At 44.4% G+C, this 15,926-nt stretch overlaps 1 protein-coding gene across 11 annotated transcripts in view; it reads right to left on the bottom strand.

The window, feature by feature from the left end:
• The window catches only part of BIN1 (bridging integrator 1), a 99,902-nt gene extending 84,840 nt beyond the window's left edge, over positions 1-15,062 (bottom strand). For all 11 annotated transcript variants that reach the window (XM_086615281.1, XM_086615282.1, XM_086615284.1 and 8 more), the window contains exon 1: positions 14,979-15,062. In XM_086615281.1, the coding sequence (XP_086471407.1) occupies positions 14,979-15,062 (84 nt within the window). The remainder of the gene's footprint in view (positions 1-14,978) is intronic.
• Between the last annotated feature and the right edge of the window lie 864 nt (positions 15,063-15,926).

The raw sequence follows: 15,926 nt of genomic DNA, 5'->3' as shown, positions 1-15,926 counted from the left end.
CCAGAAAGACAAAGCAGACCGTCTCTCTCTCAGGATTTAATTGGCAATCCTTTTCTTTCCTGTTCTTCTAAAGTAGCACTTTTTTTAAGTTAAGAACTGGCACCAGCATCACTTCCCCTGCAGAAAGTCTCATTTCCTCCTCTGGAAGCCCTACTTCAGCCCTCTCTCTCTCGTTCTTCATTACCTTTAGTGTAGTTGGATCCTCTTCCTGTTCAGCTCCCTAAAACACATTTGTTCTTTCTACATGATCAGATCTTCTCCTGTGACCAGGAGAACATTTCCATTTACTTCCTCATCAAACAGCATGCAAAATCCCAACACGGGGCTCATCTCAGCCACTGGACATCAAAACGTGTCTGATGGCCAAGTCATTCCTTCATTCCCTTCTGCCACACATCCTCCTCTGTCCACCACAGAGATGGGCAACTCCTCACCAACCCTGCCCAGTCATCACTGGCACAGAGATTGGGCTGCTGTGCAACATCTAGCTGCCTCTCATTTGTGACCCCAGTGTCCCACCAAGTAGGACTCTACTCCTCTTACACCATGGGAGAGGAACGGAGCTAGAATACACAGAGGTTTGAGAAATTCCAATTTAGCTGCCAAGATCTGGAAGGACAGAAGAATTTTCTATTTTTTCCACATGGTATTCAAAAAGACTTTACCAAGTACTTCAAACACCACCACAACTCACTAGTGACAATTTTAATGATCCAACTTCCCATGCAAGCACCTTGCTATTTGCCTGCTCAAGTTCTTCAAGGCAGTAAAGTTCCCCCAGACCTGTTTCTTTGGTTTACTTTTTCACAAGCAGACGGCACTGTTCTGCATAACAAGTCTGCCAACTCAAATTCACCTCCCGAGCACCTCTCCCTTCCTCCAATTATCCATCAACTCCCATTAATCCGCCCTCCTGGATAACCAGAGTAATGCTCTTTAAGCATATAACTATGACAGGGCAAAGTGACTCTCTGGCTGCAAGCTGCATTAGAGGGCACAGTGACCCTGCAAGTCATGTAATTGGGGAATATTATACTCCAGAGCCTCCAAATAGTCCATTTAAGGAGTCAGCTCCCCAAAACAGGACATGAGCACTGCTGAAAGGGCACTTCTGCTGAAAGAGTTTCCCGGTATACTCAGGGTTACCTGGCTGGATAGCAACTTACTGCAGTCCTGGATCCAAGTGTTCCCTCCCCTCCTTCAACCACCCTAGGCATCCTGTCACCCATTCAAGAGTGACTTCGGATGAACCATTTATCCGGATGAACCATTTATCCCTACGTGGAAGAAAATAATCTTGAGAAGTGCTAGCAGCATCATTTTCCCCTCCTTCCCTGGTAAATTGTCAGGTCATTGGCATCCATACTGTATTGCAGTTGTCAAAGTTTAGATTGGGACACTGAAGGAGAAGCCACTCAGACTCTTTACCATCACAACAGACAGCTTTTCTGAACATTAACCATTCACTGGTAGCACTCACCGTTGAGCAGGAACTGAAAAAGAAGCTTTGCCACCCATTGCAGGAGGAACCACACTGGTGCAACATGAACCAGCAGAAAAGGAAAGATGCTGTTGGCACCCATCAAATACCATGAAATTAAATTAAATTAAGGTGACAAGGAACTACAACATCATTTTGCTTTCTCTTTTGTCACAGAATCAGTTAGATTTCATTCATCTGTGCAGTCGTTGCCTCACTTCTCATTCCCCTTTACATATAGTATGTCACAGTCAGCTTACCATGTGCCTGAACAGGCTGGGAAGGGGGAAGATTTTTCACCCATGCCTGCCAGCCCAAGCTCTGAGATTTACCGTGAATTCAGCCAAGAGTCTGGCAATCAAGACTAAAAACAGTTTTTCATTTGTCAGTAACAACTGATTTTTCCTGCTACTTATGTTAAAAACAAAACTAAACGGGAGTGATGGGAGAGCCTTACCTGTTAAGACAGGGCACTAACATTAAGGATATTGTTACTTAAATACAAATAAAAATCCCTCGAGTGACTTTCAGAAATGAGTAAGATGCAGCATGAACCTCTTTGAAACTGCTCTCGTAAGAACAAAAAGACCGGTACAAGTGGGAGACTGGCCCAACACCACATAAGCAAAAAGCTGGTCGTGGAAATACGTGGATATTAGTTGTTTGATCTAAACTGAAATCTGAGTACAAGGGAAGATCTAGCTAAAAAAAAATGTTTGTTGTTGCAAGAGAAAATTAATGTACCTTCTATATTTCTAATATCAGTCTTTAGAAGCACTGCTTTCCACAAGAAAACAGTCATACTGGTGGTTTAGGAAAACACACAGTACATCTCCAGGATGCAAGAGCTATTTTCCTCAAGGCAATTCTACAGCATGTTTATGAAAACACACAAACAAATTCTCAGTTCTGCGGATGTTTTGCAATTGTTGTCTCTCACCACCTTTGCACATGGCAAATCAGTTAAGCAGAAAGGTTAAGTACGTAACCACAGGCTCAAACCAACCATCTCCTCTCCCACAGAGGGCACTTGGAAGTGGCATAAGTCTTGAGCTGATGAACTGGCTAGGGCCTCCAGTGTGCATGTAGCACTGACCCAAATCCTGACATTCCAGGATTTTTTTACATGAAGATTTTAGCCCCTTGACTGTTTTCAACATTTTAGGTTGCTTCTCCCTCTCCCTTCACCCACGGTTTTTGCAACTTAGCTTCTAGCATCATTCAAGACAGAATTAAGTCACAATACAGCAGGAGTGGTGCTGTGACAGACAGTACAGAAAAGCAATTTCTCTTCTCACTGACATGACATCATAGCTTAGTCTCTGCAGTCACATTGTGCTATGCTCACACACTTGCATGCAGGTCAGTGTCCAGTGTCTGCCTACCCCCAGGCCATCCAAGCACCTTCAAAACCAGGTTCCTTTCAAAGGCTCCTGCCACATTAGCTGATTTACTCTTGTTGTGTTACTCCTATCTCTCATTTCTTTAAATAATTTTGCATTACACCTGTCCTGTACAACAGGTACAACCCATGCACTAATCTTGTAGCCACGCACAAATTCAAGAGCTGGTTCTCAGAAATAACCAACAGAACACAAGAAACTGAAACAAGAATTATTTCTTGCTTTTTTTCTTAGATATATCTATTTTCCCACCCTCAAACAGTCAACCAATACATCATCTTCCCTCCAGATCTAACTCACTGTGTTATTAAGTGGACTTTTTTTCCCCTTCTATAAATGCACGAGCTTGCCTTGCTTTATGAAAGTTTATTAGGAAGACATATTGGGGTTTTACTTATTTATCTTTTCCTTTGCTTGACAGATTTTAGCAGTTAAAAAGAAAGAATAGATATCTCCCTCTCCTACCCTTTACTCTTTAGCTCCCTGTTTATCTTTAAGAACATGGAAATGTTCTGCTTTTTCACCACCCAAGCTTCTGAGAATAAAAACAAACCCTGGCAAACGTCAGTTAGACTTCACTTTCAACTTCTGTCTCATTTATTTTATACCCTTCAGTCAGGGGTTTCAGAGTGTCAGGATATAAAGGAAAGAGAAAGTAAAATTCAGAAGTCAGGTGCTAGGTGTAGGTCTAGTCCAGCTGAGCTGCAAAAGAGACCAATGCCCCAGCTCAGGCATCACCCTACTGCCCCGTGGTCCTGCTGATTCAGCAATACTTGCTCAGGTCAAACCTGGGCTTACTTCCACTTTACCCTTGCCTGGGGCAGATCCTCTCTTGAGCACCCTGGACTGCTAGTCTTTCTCTTCTCCCCGTGCTTGTGGCTGCCCCTCTAATCCTCCATCCAGAACTTACTGTCAAATGCACCTATTTGTGAGGAGAGGCTTGAAAGAAAAACAGGTAAAGCAGCACAACCAGAGGGACAGTAACAGGGCAGCAGCTGTTACATGAGAGAGAGACCACTGAACACACAGCTGTCAGGTGTTCTTGTGCAACCATGCCATCCTGGCCACATGTGGTCATACGCCCAATTCATAACTTCCTGGGCATTTTTTTTTCCCCCGCTTGGTTTGCTCTTATTCAAAGTAGGCAGGTAAAAACCACTGAGTTCCCCATAGTTGCTGCTTTTCAGCAAACCAGAGACTGGGGAGGATATGTATCTATCAACACCCTGAAAATAAAGAAGCAGGAGATATCAAGCAGTCTCCAAGAAAGCAGGTAAATTTCCACCCTACCTTCTGTCTGCCCCAGCCTTAAGTGGGTATCAAATCAGAAACAAAAAAAAATTGGGCACAACTGTGAAGCAGCGTAGTAGCTACATCGTAGCTCTGTAGTTAATAAAGCCAAATGGCATCACTTAATTCAGCTGGCATCAACGTGACATTCCAAGCAACAAGACTTCAGTGACATCAATGTCTATTACTTGGGTAGGCATCTGACACAGCTTAATTAAACCCTATCTATAGCCAACAGTAACACCAGTAAGAGGAATAGATAGCATAGATAGTGCTGTTTGCACAAATCCCCCTTCTCAAGTCCTCCGCCTCCTCTTCTGCAACGCTCCTTTTAAATGCTGATACATTTGCAAGAAGTGTTTTTATTTTTATGCAGGCCCTAATGTAAAATGAAGCAGCCAAATTGGGACAAAACGTAAGAGGCATTTGCAGCCATGCCTGAGCTGGAGAAAGATATAAAGGAGCAGGTGTGCGCTATGAGGGAGAGGGGCAGAGGAGCTCTTACAAAGCAGAACAATGTGAGAGAGGGACTCCAGAAGGGACAGGCTGGATGCTGAGCCCTTAAGAGGCTAGGAAAGCTCCTGTATGGATTTCACAACCACCTCGCTGAACAAGGATGGGAGTTTCTCAAAGGCAAGACAGATCTAGAACACGTAACGTGCATGATGGGGTGACAGGAAAAGACATGGACATTTGGATCAGCTGTTGGAACTCCCTGAGCTAGAGGGTGATAGCTGCAAAGGATCAGACATGAGGGAAAGATTTAGGAACGGTGCCCTCCACAGCCAGGTTGGATTGCAGAGTGTGGCTTGTGCCATCAAAGTGGGAACATATGGAGCAAACACAGATCATCAGCTCTTGTTGGTTCTTCTCAAGCAGCTTTTGAACAGCTCTTCCTCCTTTCTACCCGAGAGAACTGCCTCTACTTCCGAAAAGCTGAAGGATGAGTAATGGCAAATTTGAGAACTGGGCTTGATAGGCCAAGTTCTCCTGCTGTGAATGGGTGTAAGCCCAGTGGCTTCCTTGCCAGAGTACTTGCAGAGAATCTGAGCCACTCTGCCTTTGGAGAGGAAGAGCACCACAATGTGCTCCTCAAAAATTAAGACCTCAGCTGGAGACTTGGTACTGACAGCTTAGTAGACATTCCAGTTAAAACCACCCCAGCTCTAAGCTGATCACCTTCACTCAGCCCAGCAACACCCACTATACCCACAGCCTCATCGTAAGGGCATCCAGCCCTGATAACACACACTTCCTCCCTGAATTATTTATGTTCACCAAGGTTAGGGAATAAGGAAAGCAAAAGCCTCCAGCTTGGCAAAAAGTTCTAGTCTAGCAACCAACTCTGATACCTATTCAGACAAGTCCCAGACCACAAGCAACTGGATGTAGCATACCACTACAGGGCTCTACAATTGACTAATCACATCACCCCTCTGACCCTCCACCACCACACCACAGTCAATCTCCAAACCGTCCCCCTCCCAGCCCTACACATACAGCTGCTCTTCCTCTCCAAAGAAAGCCAATCTCTTTTTCCATTTCTTCAGCTTACATATTTTCATAAAAAATTTTCTGTTCAAAAATAGCCTTGCACCCTTGTCTACAAAACCATCCCTACCAAACCTCTGCAAAAATATCTGAAAATCCTTTTAAGTCTTTTGGAATACGGAATTTTACTGAAACCAACCAGAAGTATCTTAATTATCTGAGACTGTCCAATATTTACATTGGAATGGTTTCACGATAAGGAATGGCCTTTTTTCATAACATATAACACAACCACACTGCAGATACTAAAAAATAATCATACTGCCTGTATGCATGACGAGGGAAACATTATCAGAGTGGGCACATTCTTTCAATGGCTCAAGTTTATTAACACACAGCTAGCCTTGGCCTTTTGCAATGGCTGTTCAGACTAAACAGACAGAAAAGAGAAAAATCTCCAGCATTCTCCTCCTGTGGAAGTTGGTTCAGTACACGGAATCGTCATTTCACTCCTCCATTGAGGAACTTAGTGTTTCAATGCAGAATCCAAGTATATTTCTCCATCTGAATTAACTTAAACTGTTTCTGAGCACTGTTTCTCTCACAGAACCTGCCATCCCTCTCTCCAGAATTTTTTCAAAATATACTTTCAAAACAATCTTTGAAATAAGCTGTCCCTTGCCACAATAACTCAATCCTCTTTTCGGTCTCTTCTGTCAGAATCAACATTTGGACTGGAGGGGTCATGTTCCACCCATGGACAGAGGGGGGAAGAAAGTATCTCCTCAAGACACTGCTTGACTGCCTGAAAAATCAAAATTAACAAGCCAAACATTTAAACTCCAGGAAAGGAATTCCTCGCATTTTTTAAATATACTAATTTTTCCCCAACAATGACTGAAGAAGTAGGAATGATCAACCTTGTTTCCCTTCTACACGCAGAATCCCAGGGCTGTTAGGATCAAAAGACTTACTATAACTTCAAGCAATGAGTAACATTACCTACAACGGTACTAGAGAGATCCAGGAAAAAGATGTGGAGATCTGCATTTTCTTCAGATGTCAGTTGTTATACCTTATACGTAGACATTCATGTCTGTCACTGGCACTATTCAAAAAGAAATCCAATGGGAGATATTTGAAATGTTTGCTTACTCACTCTGCAAATAACCAACCCAGAGCTGAGTTCGAAGGTAAGTCATACATTATTGTTTCTGGCCTGATAAAACGTGCAATCAAGCCAAGTAGCATGAAGTAAAAAAAAAAAAAAAAAAAAAAAAAACAACAAAACACACAACCAAAAAAAACCAACCCAAACCACACCATAAACACTTTTAGTTTTGTTTTCAAACACTCTAGTTGCTGTGTGATTGAAGGTCCCTGTCTGTCCCTGCTGACAAATAAACATTGTAGTTCTGTTTAACACAGTTTCAAATCAGAGCGTTAGCTATTGCCCAGTGAAAAATGTTTGTACTTCAGCTCTATCAACCTCTAATCTCCCTCCTGAAAAGGTAACTTTGAAAAGAACTGAGAAACTAGCATGGCTCTTAAAGCAAATTTAACAAAAATACACAAACCAAACATAATCAGTAAAGAACTGCCAAAAAATCAATCATTTCAGAAAGGTTACCAGCTTTCTAAATCTGCATGTCAAATCCTTGCAGAGAGGCCAGTACTTCAGACTTTGATATCTGTGTATTATCAAGAAATTAAATGCAGCCTGTGGTTTTCACAGAGGGATTAGTTGTTGTTAAGTACTTCTGTCCTCCTTATTGCTCCATCCTGCCTGGCAGCCTGTATTAGGCTCATACCGCCACCCAGACTTCTCTTTTCTTCTAAAGAAGGAGACAAAAAGAAAGGCAACACTGTCTGGCTTTTATGACTCTCCTAACTGCACTCCCCTGGAAATGCTGACTTTCAAAAACTTTAACCTGTCAGCCACAGTTCTGAACAAAGTTTACTAAATAGTAGAAAAATCTATGTTATACATGCATACATGCAGAGGTCTGAGCAAACAGAGTACCTATTCCTCATTTCACAAAGCTCTTCACAGTGATTCTGAGTGACCTCTGTCTAGGTCTGTGCAATGCCCCAAGCTCTGGCTTCCAAGTCTTCCTCAAAATACAACTATCCTTCAAACCCTTCCTGAACGCAAGCTCCCAACATAATCAAGGAGAAACTTAGGAAAAAAAAAAAAAAAAGTGGGAGGTGCAGGGGGAGCAGAAGGGGAAAAACTAATTAAACAGCTGTCCAACCTGAACAGGTTTGGATTAGATTAGATTTGGAATAGGTTTCTAGTCATATTCACCAGGACTGTTCCTTCAAACTACACAACTCTAAGTCTGAAGAGAGGTCCTTTCTGAGTAGCAGCTAAAGCAGCTAAGAAACAAAACTATGCAAGCGAGTTGGCCTAATAAAAATGTAACCTAAAATGAAAAAAAAAATTATGCTGGTTTTGTGAAGTCGAGCAGCTTCAGATGCTAACAGAGCCAGGAGATGTTCCAAGGGAAACCTGAACTGTCCGAGATCCATCAGTCACTTGCATGCACCTGCTAAAAAAACACCTGCCAAGATTTATTCCTCCCTTGCGCTGCTGCCAACAGTTCAAGCAATTCTGTGGAGGTTCCTCACACCTGTTCTGACAGTATTAAATAGGCAACTAATATCATATTTAAAATTGATTTTAACTAGCAAGACAATGTAAATTACTTTCTCCTCTCTTCCAACACCTTCCTGTGAGAGATCATAGAATCATAGAATCATAGAATGGTTAGGGCTGGAAGGGACCTTCAAAGGTCATCTAGTCCAACCCCCCTGCAAGGAACAGGGATATCTCCAACTAGATCAGGTTGCTCAGGGCCTTGTCCAACCTGGCCTTGAACGTCTCCAGGGATGGAGATGTCCCCTTTTAGCTCAGCACTATGAATGCCAGAATGGTACATGTTTTCTGGTGCTCACACATTCATCATTGCGGGTGTTGGAGAAACACAAACATGCAGTCCCTCAAGAGAAGGCTAAAACAGAGGCTGACATCAAAATGGACCTCGATGCTCTATTCCACCTGCCAGGGGCTCTTAGAGGAAGCTTTATTCATGTTTTAATATTTGTTCCCATCTCAGTGCTTTGGGATGGAGAACACACAGTCTCCTGGCCAACATTAATACAGTCTTATCCCATAGCAGAAGCAGCTGGTCTGCACACCCTGGCTCACTGAGGGAGCTGAGCTGAGCTGTGCCAGGTGAAGAAGACAGGGCTACGAGTCTGTTCTGCTTGGGCAAATCAAGTCTATCCTCATGATAATGCCAAGTTGCCGTTACAGCACTTCTGGGAAGAAAGTCTGACCCCTGTATGTACAGGTAGACATCAGGACTGTAAGACGATCCTTGCAAAGCTGCAGAACTCACACAGCGGGCAGCTCAGGTGTCCAGTCACCATCACAACAGCAGGAAAAAATAGACACTGTAATACCTGTCAACCTAAGCTACCCTCTTGTCACTCCAAAATTTCTAAAATCAGAGCTTTATGACACATTTGGTCTCAAGCAACAGGGTCTTGTGTCTCTGTCCAAAGAGCCAGGAACAAAGGAAAACTTGCATTATTCCTGAAGACCCCAGTCTGGCTGGATGTTGAACACCTCAGCCAGCACACAGCCTTCCTGAATGGCTTGGCTAGCCATGTCATCTTCTAGTCATGTGCCAAGAGCATTTGTGATGTTGCAAAAAAACATTTGTGCCTGGAAGCACAAAACCTTGCTTATCAGTACGCACAATGGAGGGAAAAGACAGATAAGTTTGACAGCACCTCCTCTGACAGATGAGTTCTGTAACACTAACTCTATCCTGCCTAGAACCTCACCAAAAGCCCTCATTGAAAAGAGATCTTCCAGATCCTACTTTATGAACCTGATGTCACAAGAACTACACTGAAGAGCTCTAAGACTAGAACTTACAGGGAAGATAAAAGTGCCCAGAAACAGGTGTGGGCCTTTTCCAATCAGAAAATGCATCCATCCATGAGATTCCACTTCTTAAAAAAAAAAAAAAAACACTGCTGCCAACACCCAGACAGAGAGGCACCTTCAGCAGGGCACTGTAAGCACTCTGCCAACCAAACCATTCCATGGGCAAGGAAACATGTGGAGCCTGGTTTCCTATTTCACCTCCTCTCTGCCCTGTGCAGATTATCTGATCCAGTAATACTGTCTGAGCTCATAGTGGAATCATCTGTACATTAGGGACATTAATTCAGATCTTCCTCCTCTAGTGCCTGTTTTCCAGCAACCTTCACGCACAAAATACTTATAAGACTCTACTGTCACCTAAGCCCTGCATTCTTGAGAAAGCAAGCTAGCAAAGGAAGAAGCCCTTTCTTTGTCTTCTGGGGAGTTTTCCAGGGGAAAAAGGAAAAAAAATGTTTCCTGCCAGATCAGCAAGAGAACAGCTCTTGTAGCTCTTCAGGCTTTCTGTTCTTCACTGGCATAGCAAGGCAGATTGCCACAAAGCCAAGCAAAAATCATAGAAGTCTTGAAGAGACAGAATGATCCCAAAGGAAAACCAATAAGGAACTTCCTTCTTCCCAAGTAGGTAGACATGATACTTACTTCTTAATAAGAGAGCTTTCTGCATCTATCATTTTTTACACAAAACCTCCCTCTCCATCTGCAGAGGTCCTACAGATCAAGGCAGACTCTGACAGCTGAATCCTGAAGACAGCTCTATATAAATTTAGTCTAAGGTTCTTGGGTGCTGCTCATTGGTAGAGACTCCCACCTATTTCAATGGGGCTGAGATTTCATTGCAGGTGTTCTCACCTGCACCTACGGAGCATGTCTTATCAAGGGAAAGAAAAGTCTTATCGGGACCAACTCAAAATGCAAGCCATGCCTTCTGCAAACCCTGTTCCACCCAAATCACAACCTCTTTATGTCCAGCAAGGGATTACAGAGAAAAGAAAAAGAGCCTAAGGTTCTGGGAAAGAAAAAGATCCTTTCTGAACACAACCTGCATTACTACAATTTTTACGTGAGAGAAAGCACTGGGACATCAGGCCACAGTGGCCTGCCACAAGCAGACCCTCGCCTTCCTTTTCAGGGCCAGTGTCCTTGGCTATTCCTCCTTGCTAGGCTGGAAATTCTTCAGCGAAGACTCTAGTTTACTGGCATATAGCACTGTAGCAGGCAAGGAATAAGCATTGGCAAGTCTGGCTGCTAACAGCTATGGTCATACCAGCTCTGTGAGACCAGGAATACACTCCAGCTTCCTTGGACTGTGTAGCCAGAGGAGAGCAGAACTTTGCCCTGACAGAAGGTTTAGTCAGGGAAACTTTGCAAACATAGATGAGGGCAAACACTGGTGGGATAAACAAAGCAAGCCAAGAACAGAAAACAGAAGTGAAATCTCATGGCAACATGGCAAGTCAGTAGCAGTCTATGACCTAAATGATTCCCCCTAATGCAAGACAGTTTGCATCTCCGAACTAAACTTTGCCAGGTGCTGGAACAAAGCCTTCCCCTTTGGTTAGGGACAGAGAGGGAGAAAAGGGGATGCCTTGGTTTGTTGATACATCAGAGGAAAAACATGAAAAATATGACAGCCTATTCATGTCATAGAACACAGACTCCTCATTTTGCCCAGCTTTGTAACAAAAAGAGAACAAGAGACCACCACTCTAACAGGGTAAGAACTTCCCACACTCAGTCTAAGTCTGGAAGGAGAAAATAAGTTCATTCCTTTCTACTGCTCTACACACAAAAAAGGTCCCGAGGAAAAACCTCTCTTTCCAATGTCAACTTCACAATTTATCTCCTCAGACATGCCTATTAATCTGGATGCAATTTAAATCCCCAGTCAGCGCCTGCACTGCCAATACCCTCTTTCCACTCTGAATCTCTGCTTAACCTGCTGGAGGAAAGCAGAGAGCTTGAACCTGCAACAAGGACCCTCACTGCCCACCGAGCAACAAAACCCCAAACTATTTCTTTCTCAAACTCAGCCCCCTCCTGGAACCTCGTAGAGGAGCTACCCTCGCAGCAGGATCGCATCAAGTCACCAAGATGCTGTTTTCATCTGTTCAAAGCAGAAACGTTTCTGCATGTGCAGACTGACACATCCAGAAACAGGACGCTCCTCAAACAAAACGAGGACTACAGAAACAGGAGATTTTTGAAAATTTAGAAGGTGTAAGATAAAAATTGATTACACAGCAGAAGCATAAATTTTAACTGAGACGATGGATTATAGATATCAAGAAAAAAAAACTTCAAATCCTTATTGGTAAAGTTTAAAAGAGCTTGCAAACACTAGTCTCTCTCCAAGACACTGTGACATCAGAGGCATTACAATTTTACTCCATTTTAAGAAGTTTAGAACCTATGAAAGCTTCAGAGCTCAATGTCTCAATCTGAAAACCCTTCAGTTAACAACCGCAGGATGAAGAAAGCGCAACTTCCAGCCTAAATCTCCTAATTGTTAGTTGCAAAGGATGATACATGTTTTAGCAACAGTTGCACGGGTCCTTTCTGCTAGGTGGGCTCCTCTGGACAGAGGCATCAACGTATTTGATACATTTCACTGGACAACGGGCAAGTTATTGCGAAGTATTTTACTTGAGCCTTACCTTTGAACAGAGACAGAGGTTAAAAGGGTGCACAGCCCATTTGCAAACAGCATAGTCAACTATTCTGCTCCATATTTCCTGTGGAACTGAGAATTCGTCTTCCAAAAATAGGCAATAGTTTTGCTGAAAGGCTGAAAGCAAACAGTACTTCTGAAGGAATATCTTACATACTTTACATAATAGCCATCTCAGAAGGGAAAAAAAGGATGTGTACAGGGTTTCAGTGTGAATTCTGCATTGAACAAAAAGACATCATTCTTTGCTTAACACAAGGCTTAAATTCACCATGAAGGAAATTGCTGAAGTCAAAGCCTCAGGGCTCAAATTGGGAGGGAGATACCACTCGGAAGGGAAGAATTTTTATCCTAGATTCACATCAAAAGAGGATACGTAAAAGGAACACTGTCAGCTTGTTTAAGCCTCAAATTATACTTGCCTTAAAAAAGGAAAGTTCAATCCCACTCAGCATCCCTTCACCAAAATCTAACACATTTTTAAGTGCTTGATCTGTTGCGTACCCAGATCTACCTCTGCACGCTTCCGCTTACCTTTTTTTATTATTTTTTAAACAGCTAATCTGTATCTCCAGACGTGTGGTTTACCCTTCCTGCTAAACGTAGTATCACATATCAGAGTCTAAAACAAAATACCACAAGGCTAACACCAGTATAGTGCCATAACCACTGGTGCCTTCATCATCACTTCACATTCAGCTGTGTCTTTCCTCGCAGGCTGAAAGTTCACACGCACACACTTGCTTCAGTGAAAGTCTGTCCCTTAGAGACCTGGGTAAAACACCTAACCCTCCAGGAAAGAGGAACTGTTCGAAATGAAGCTGTAGCAGTACGAAGAGGCCAGTCAGACGAAGTAAGCCATGTTATCTTTTTCTTTTTTTGAGAGCCCAGAGAGCAAAGTTGTTTTGTTTGCATTGGATAACAGCAGCCAAAGGGCCTAGAATTTGTGTTAACTTATTAAGCAAATGCTTTAGGTTTTGTTTTCCTTTTCTCCTTAGAGGGAGAAGGAGCTATGCTTTTTCCTGTGTAAAGAGACTAACAACTGATTTCAGATTGTGCAAGTTACCTGCAATACGCAGCTAAACTCTCAGTTATTATTGTTTTCGTTCCCACATCCCCAGTCACCTCCAGGGAGTAAGCAAGGAAGTGAACTGGATCTCCAGTTGAGAGGAATTTGTGGAAAACTCTCTCCTAGGAACAGAACCTCTGTGTATTCAGATAAGAAGCCAGGGAAGGGCCTAGCAAGCCACACTTGGCTCCCAGCTGCACCAATAAATACAATAACTTCCATCATCAGGCCAGCAGCTCAGCCCTTACCACCTACCTGAATATTAACTAAAAATATGGTTGCCATCTGGTGGCTAACACGGAATGAATTTAGCATCTAGAAGGAGTTCAGGGTAGACGAGATATCAGGAGACAGATTCCCTGTCCTGTCCCCTCCTGGAATGGCAGTAAGAGGAAAAACCACAGATGTGGCCACGCTCACTCCCATGTATGGAGCGAAGCCAGGACCTTGTTGCTGCAGCCAGTTCCATACTGTTCACTCGGGTTTTTTCCGAAGCAGTCAGGCAAGTTCAAAGCATGCTCCTAGTCTCAGTAAATGAGTTAAGCTCATGGTTTAAGACCAGTGGAAGCAGTATCTGCAAAATTAGGCCCAACAGGCTTGGGTTGCCATTCTAACCCTGCAGCATTTTGTAATAGTGTCAGCGATTGGTACGAGGCTCAGGCCAGCACTGCATCCAATCCCAAACCTCCCAGATTAAATCTCACTGCTAAAGATAACTCCCAGGGAACAAGAGCAGCAGTGGGCAGATCTGTTCACCCTCCCTCCCTCGAAGACGCACCAGTCCTTATTCAGTCAATGTCATCTCCCAGCAAATCGCTGAAAACCAAGATGAGCATGCCTGAGATAAAACCAGCTGATCAATGTCCCTGCGTAAAACGTCCGATAATCCCTACGCAGAGCGGGCATCTGGCATCAGATGCAGCATGCCAGAGAGATGAACATGACAAGTATCCATTGCATATTCCTGGCACCTTTTGCTGGCCCAGGGGTGGGTGGAGAGCAGCGAAAGGGCTCCCTCCCGGGAGCCTCCCTCACCCGACATCGGCACAATCTTCAGAGACAGTGTGGTTTTTTGCTTTGCCACCATTCCAAAGCCTGGAGCTCAAGGTCAGTAAAGCAAGTCGCAAATATCAGGCTACGCTGTTAGAAGATAAGGAGACGAGTGCCCACCTCCTTTTCCTCACCGTCTTTTGAGCTTACGCATTGAGCGCTATCACAAAACACAGTATCGCTCCTGAAATTGCCGCAGCAAGCACAACCTAAACACCACAGAAAGAAGGTCTCCTGCTGAAACAAGAAGCATCTCCATTATTTAAAACAAACGTGCGGCGCTCTGTCCTCCCTGCCCTCTCCCAGCTGAACGCGATGCCATGTTTCTGCTCATCCTGAGCGTGCAGGCGGATGCTACAACAGCTCACATCGGCGAAATTTCGCCTTCTTGGGATGCAAAGGGGCCCTAAATCCGCAGCTGACGACCCCCCCGGGGAGCGGGGGCAGAGACGCCGCTGCACCCGCATCTCCGCTTTAGCCGGGGATGTCATCCCCGGTATCCGCATCACCCCCCCGGCATCCCAGGGAAGCGGCTGCCGCGCACCCCCCGCCATCTTCTCCTCTACCTTCTCCTGCGCCCGGGTCAGCTTCTTCTGGACGTTGCTTGCGATCTTGCCGGCGGTGACCCCCTTGCTACCCAGCTCGGCCATCTTTGCCTCGTCTTTTTAACCGGGCGGCTGCGAACGACGGGCCGGCAGGAAGGGGGGGGAAAAACCCGACGGGCAGGAGATGGTCCCGACCGCCACCACCGCCTCCCGCCCGCCTTTTAAGGGGACAGCGCGCTCCGCGCCGTCTTAAAGGGGCCGTGCGTCGCCCCGGGAGGGGGCAGCAGCAGCACAGCTGGGGCAGATGTTTCCCAGATTTATACACACACACCCTGCCCGCCTCCTCTGGGCCAGGCTGCGGCGGGTCCCCCGCCGCAGCCTGGCCCAGAGGAGGCGGGCAGGGTGGGAAAAGCTGGGAAGCATCAAAAGGTAGGATGGAGTGAGCCATTAACACTTAAAAACACCTAAATGAGGAACATTACATAAAGATGCTGGCTAATGGCTATATCAGTCTTCTTTAGTAGGCACGATTACAGAGTGCTGTACGGTAACAAGTGATTCATCTTAGGTAGGCGATGGTACCAGTTTGATGTTGTCTTTCATCCTGCAGTGAAACAGCAGTCTTAAGTTTTAAGGGGTTTGTACTACTAATTGCTGTCCCTGGTTGTCCATGCTCTTATGCAACAAAGGTATTTTTCATGTCATTCCTGGATGTTTACAAATACAAAGTGAGAAATTTACATTCTTGGGAAGCAGGTATCTGTAAAGCGAATCAAAATCCCCGATTTTAAAAAGGGAGCTGAATTTTCAGGTTTCATCCTTTTATGGGACCCAGGTAAACACCTTCACTTCAGCCTTGTCTCTTTGAAAACTGGAATAATCAATTGACCCGCTTGTGTCCTAGGAACATTAAAATTGCTAATTAGTTAATGACTCCACAGAACTTTGAATGTGCTGTGGTAGCAGCTT

Source organism: Tauraco erythrolophus, chromosome 8 (genome assembly GCF_009769465.1).
Source record: "Tauraco erythrolophus isolate bTauEry1 chromosome 8, bTauEry1.pri, whole genome shotgun sequence".
In the NCBI taxonomy this organism is placed as follows: domain Eukaryota; kingdom Metazoa; phylum Chordata; class Aves; order Musophagiformes; family Musophagidae; genus Tauraco; species Tauraco erythrolophus.
The sequence above is the reverse complement of the archived record's forward strand: the minus strand, read 5'-3'. Positions and strand labels throughout refer to the sequence as shown.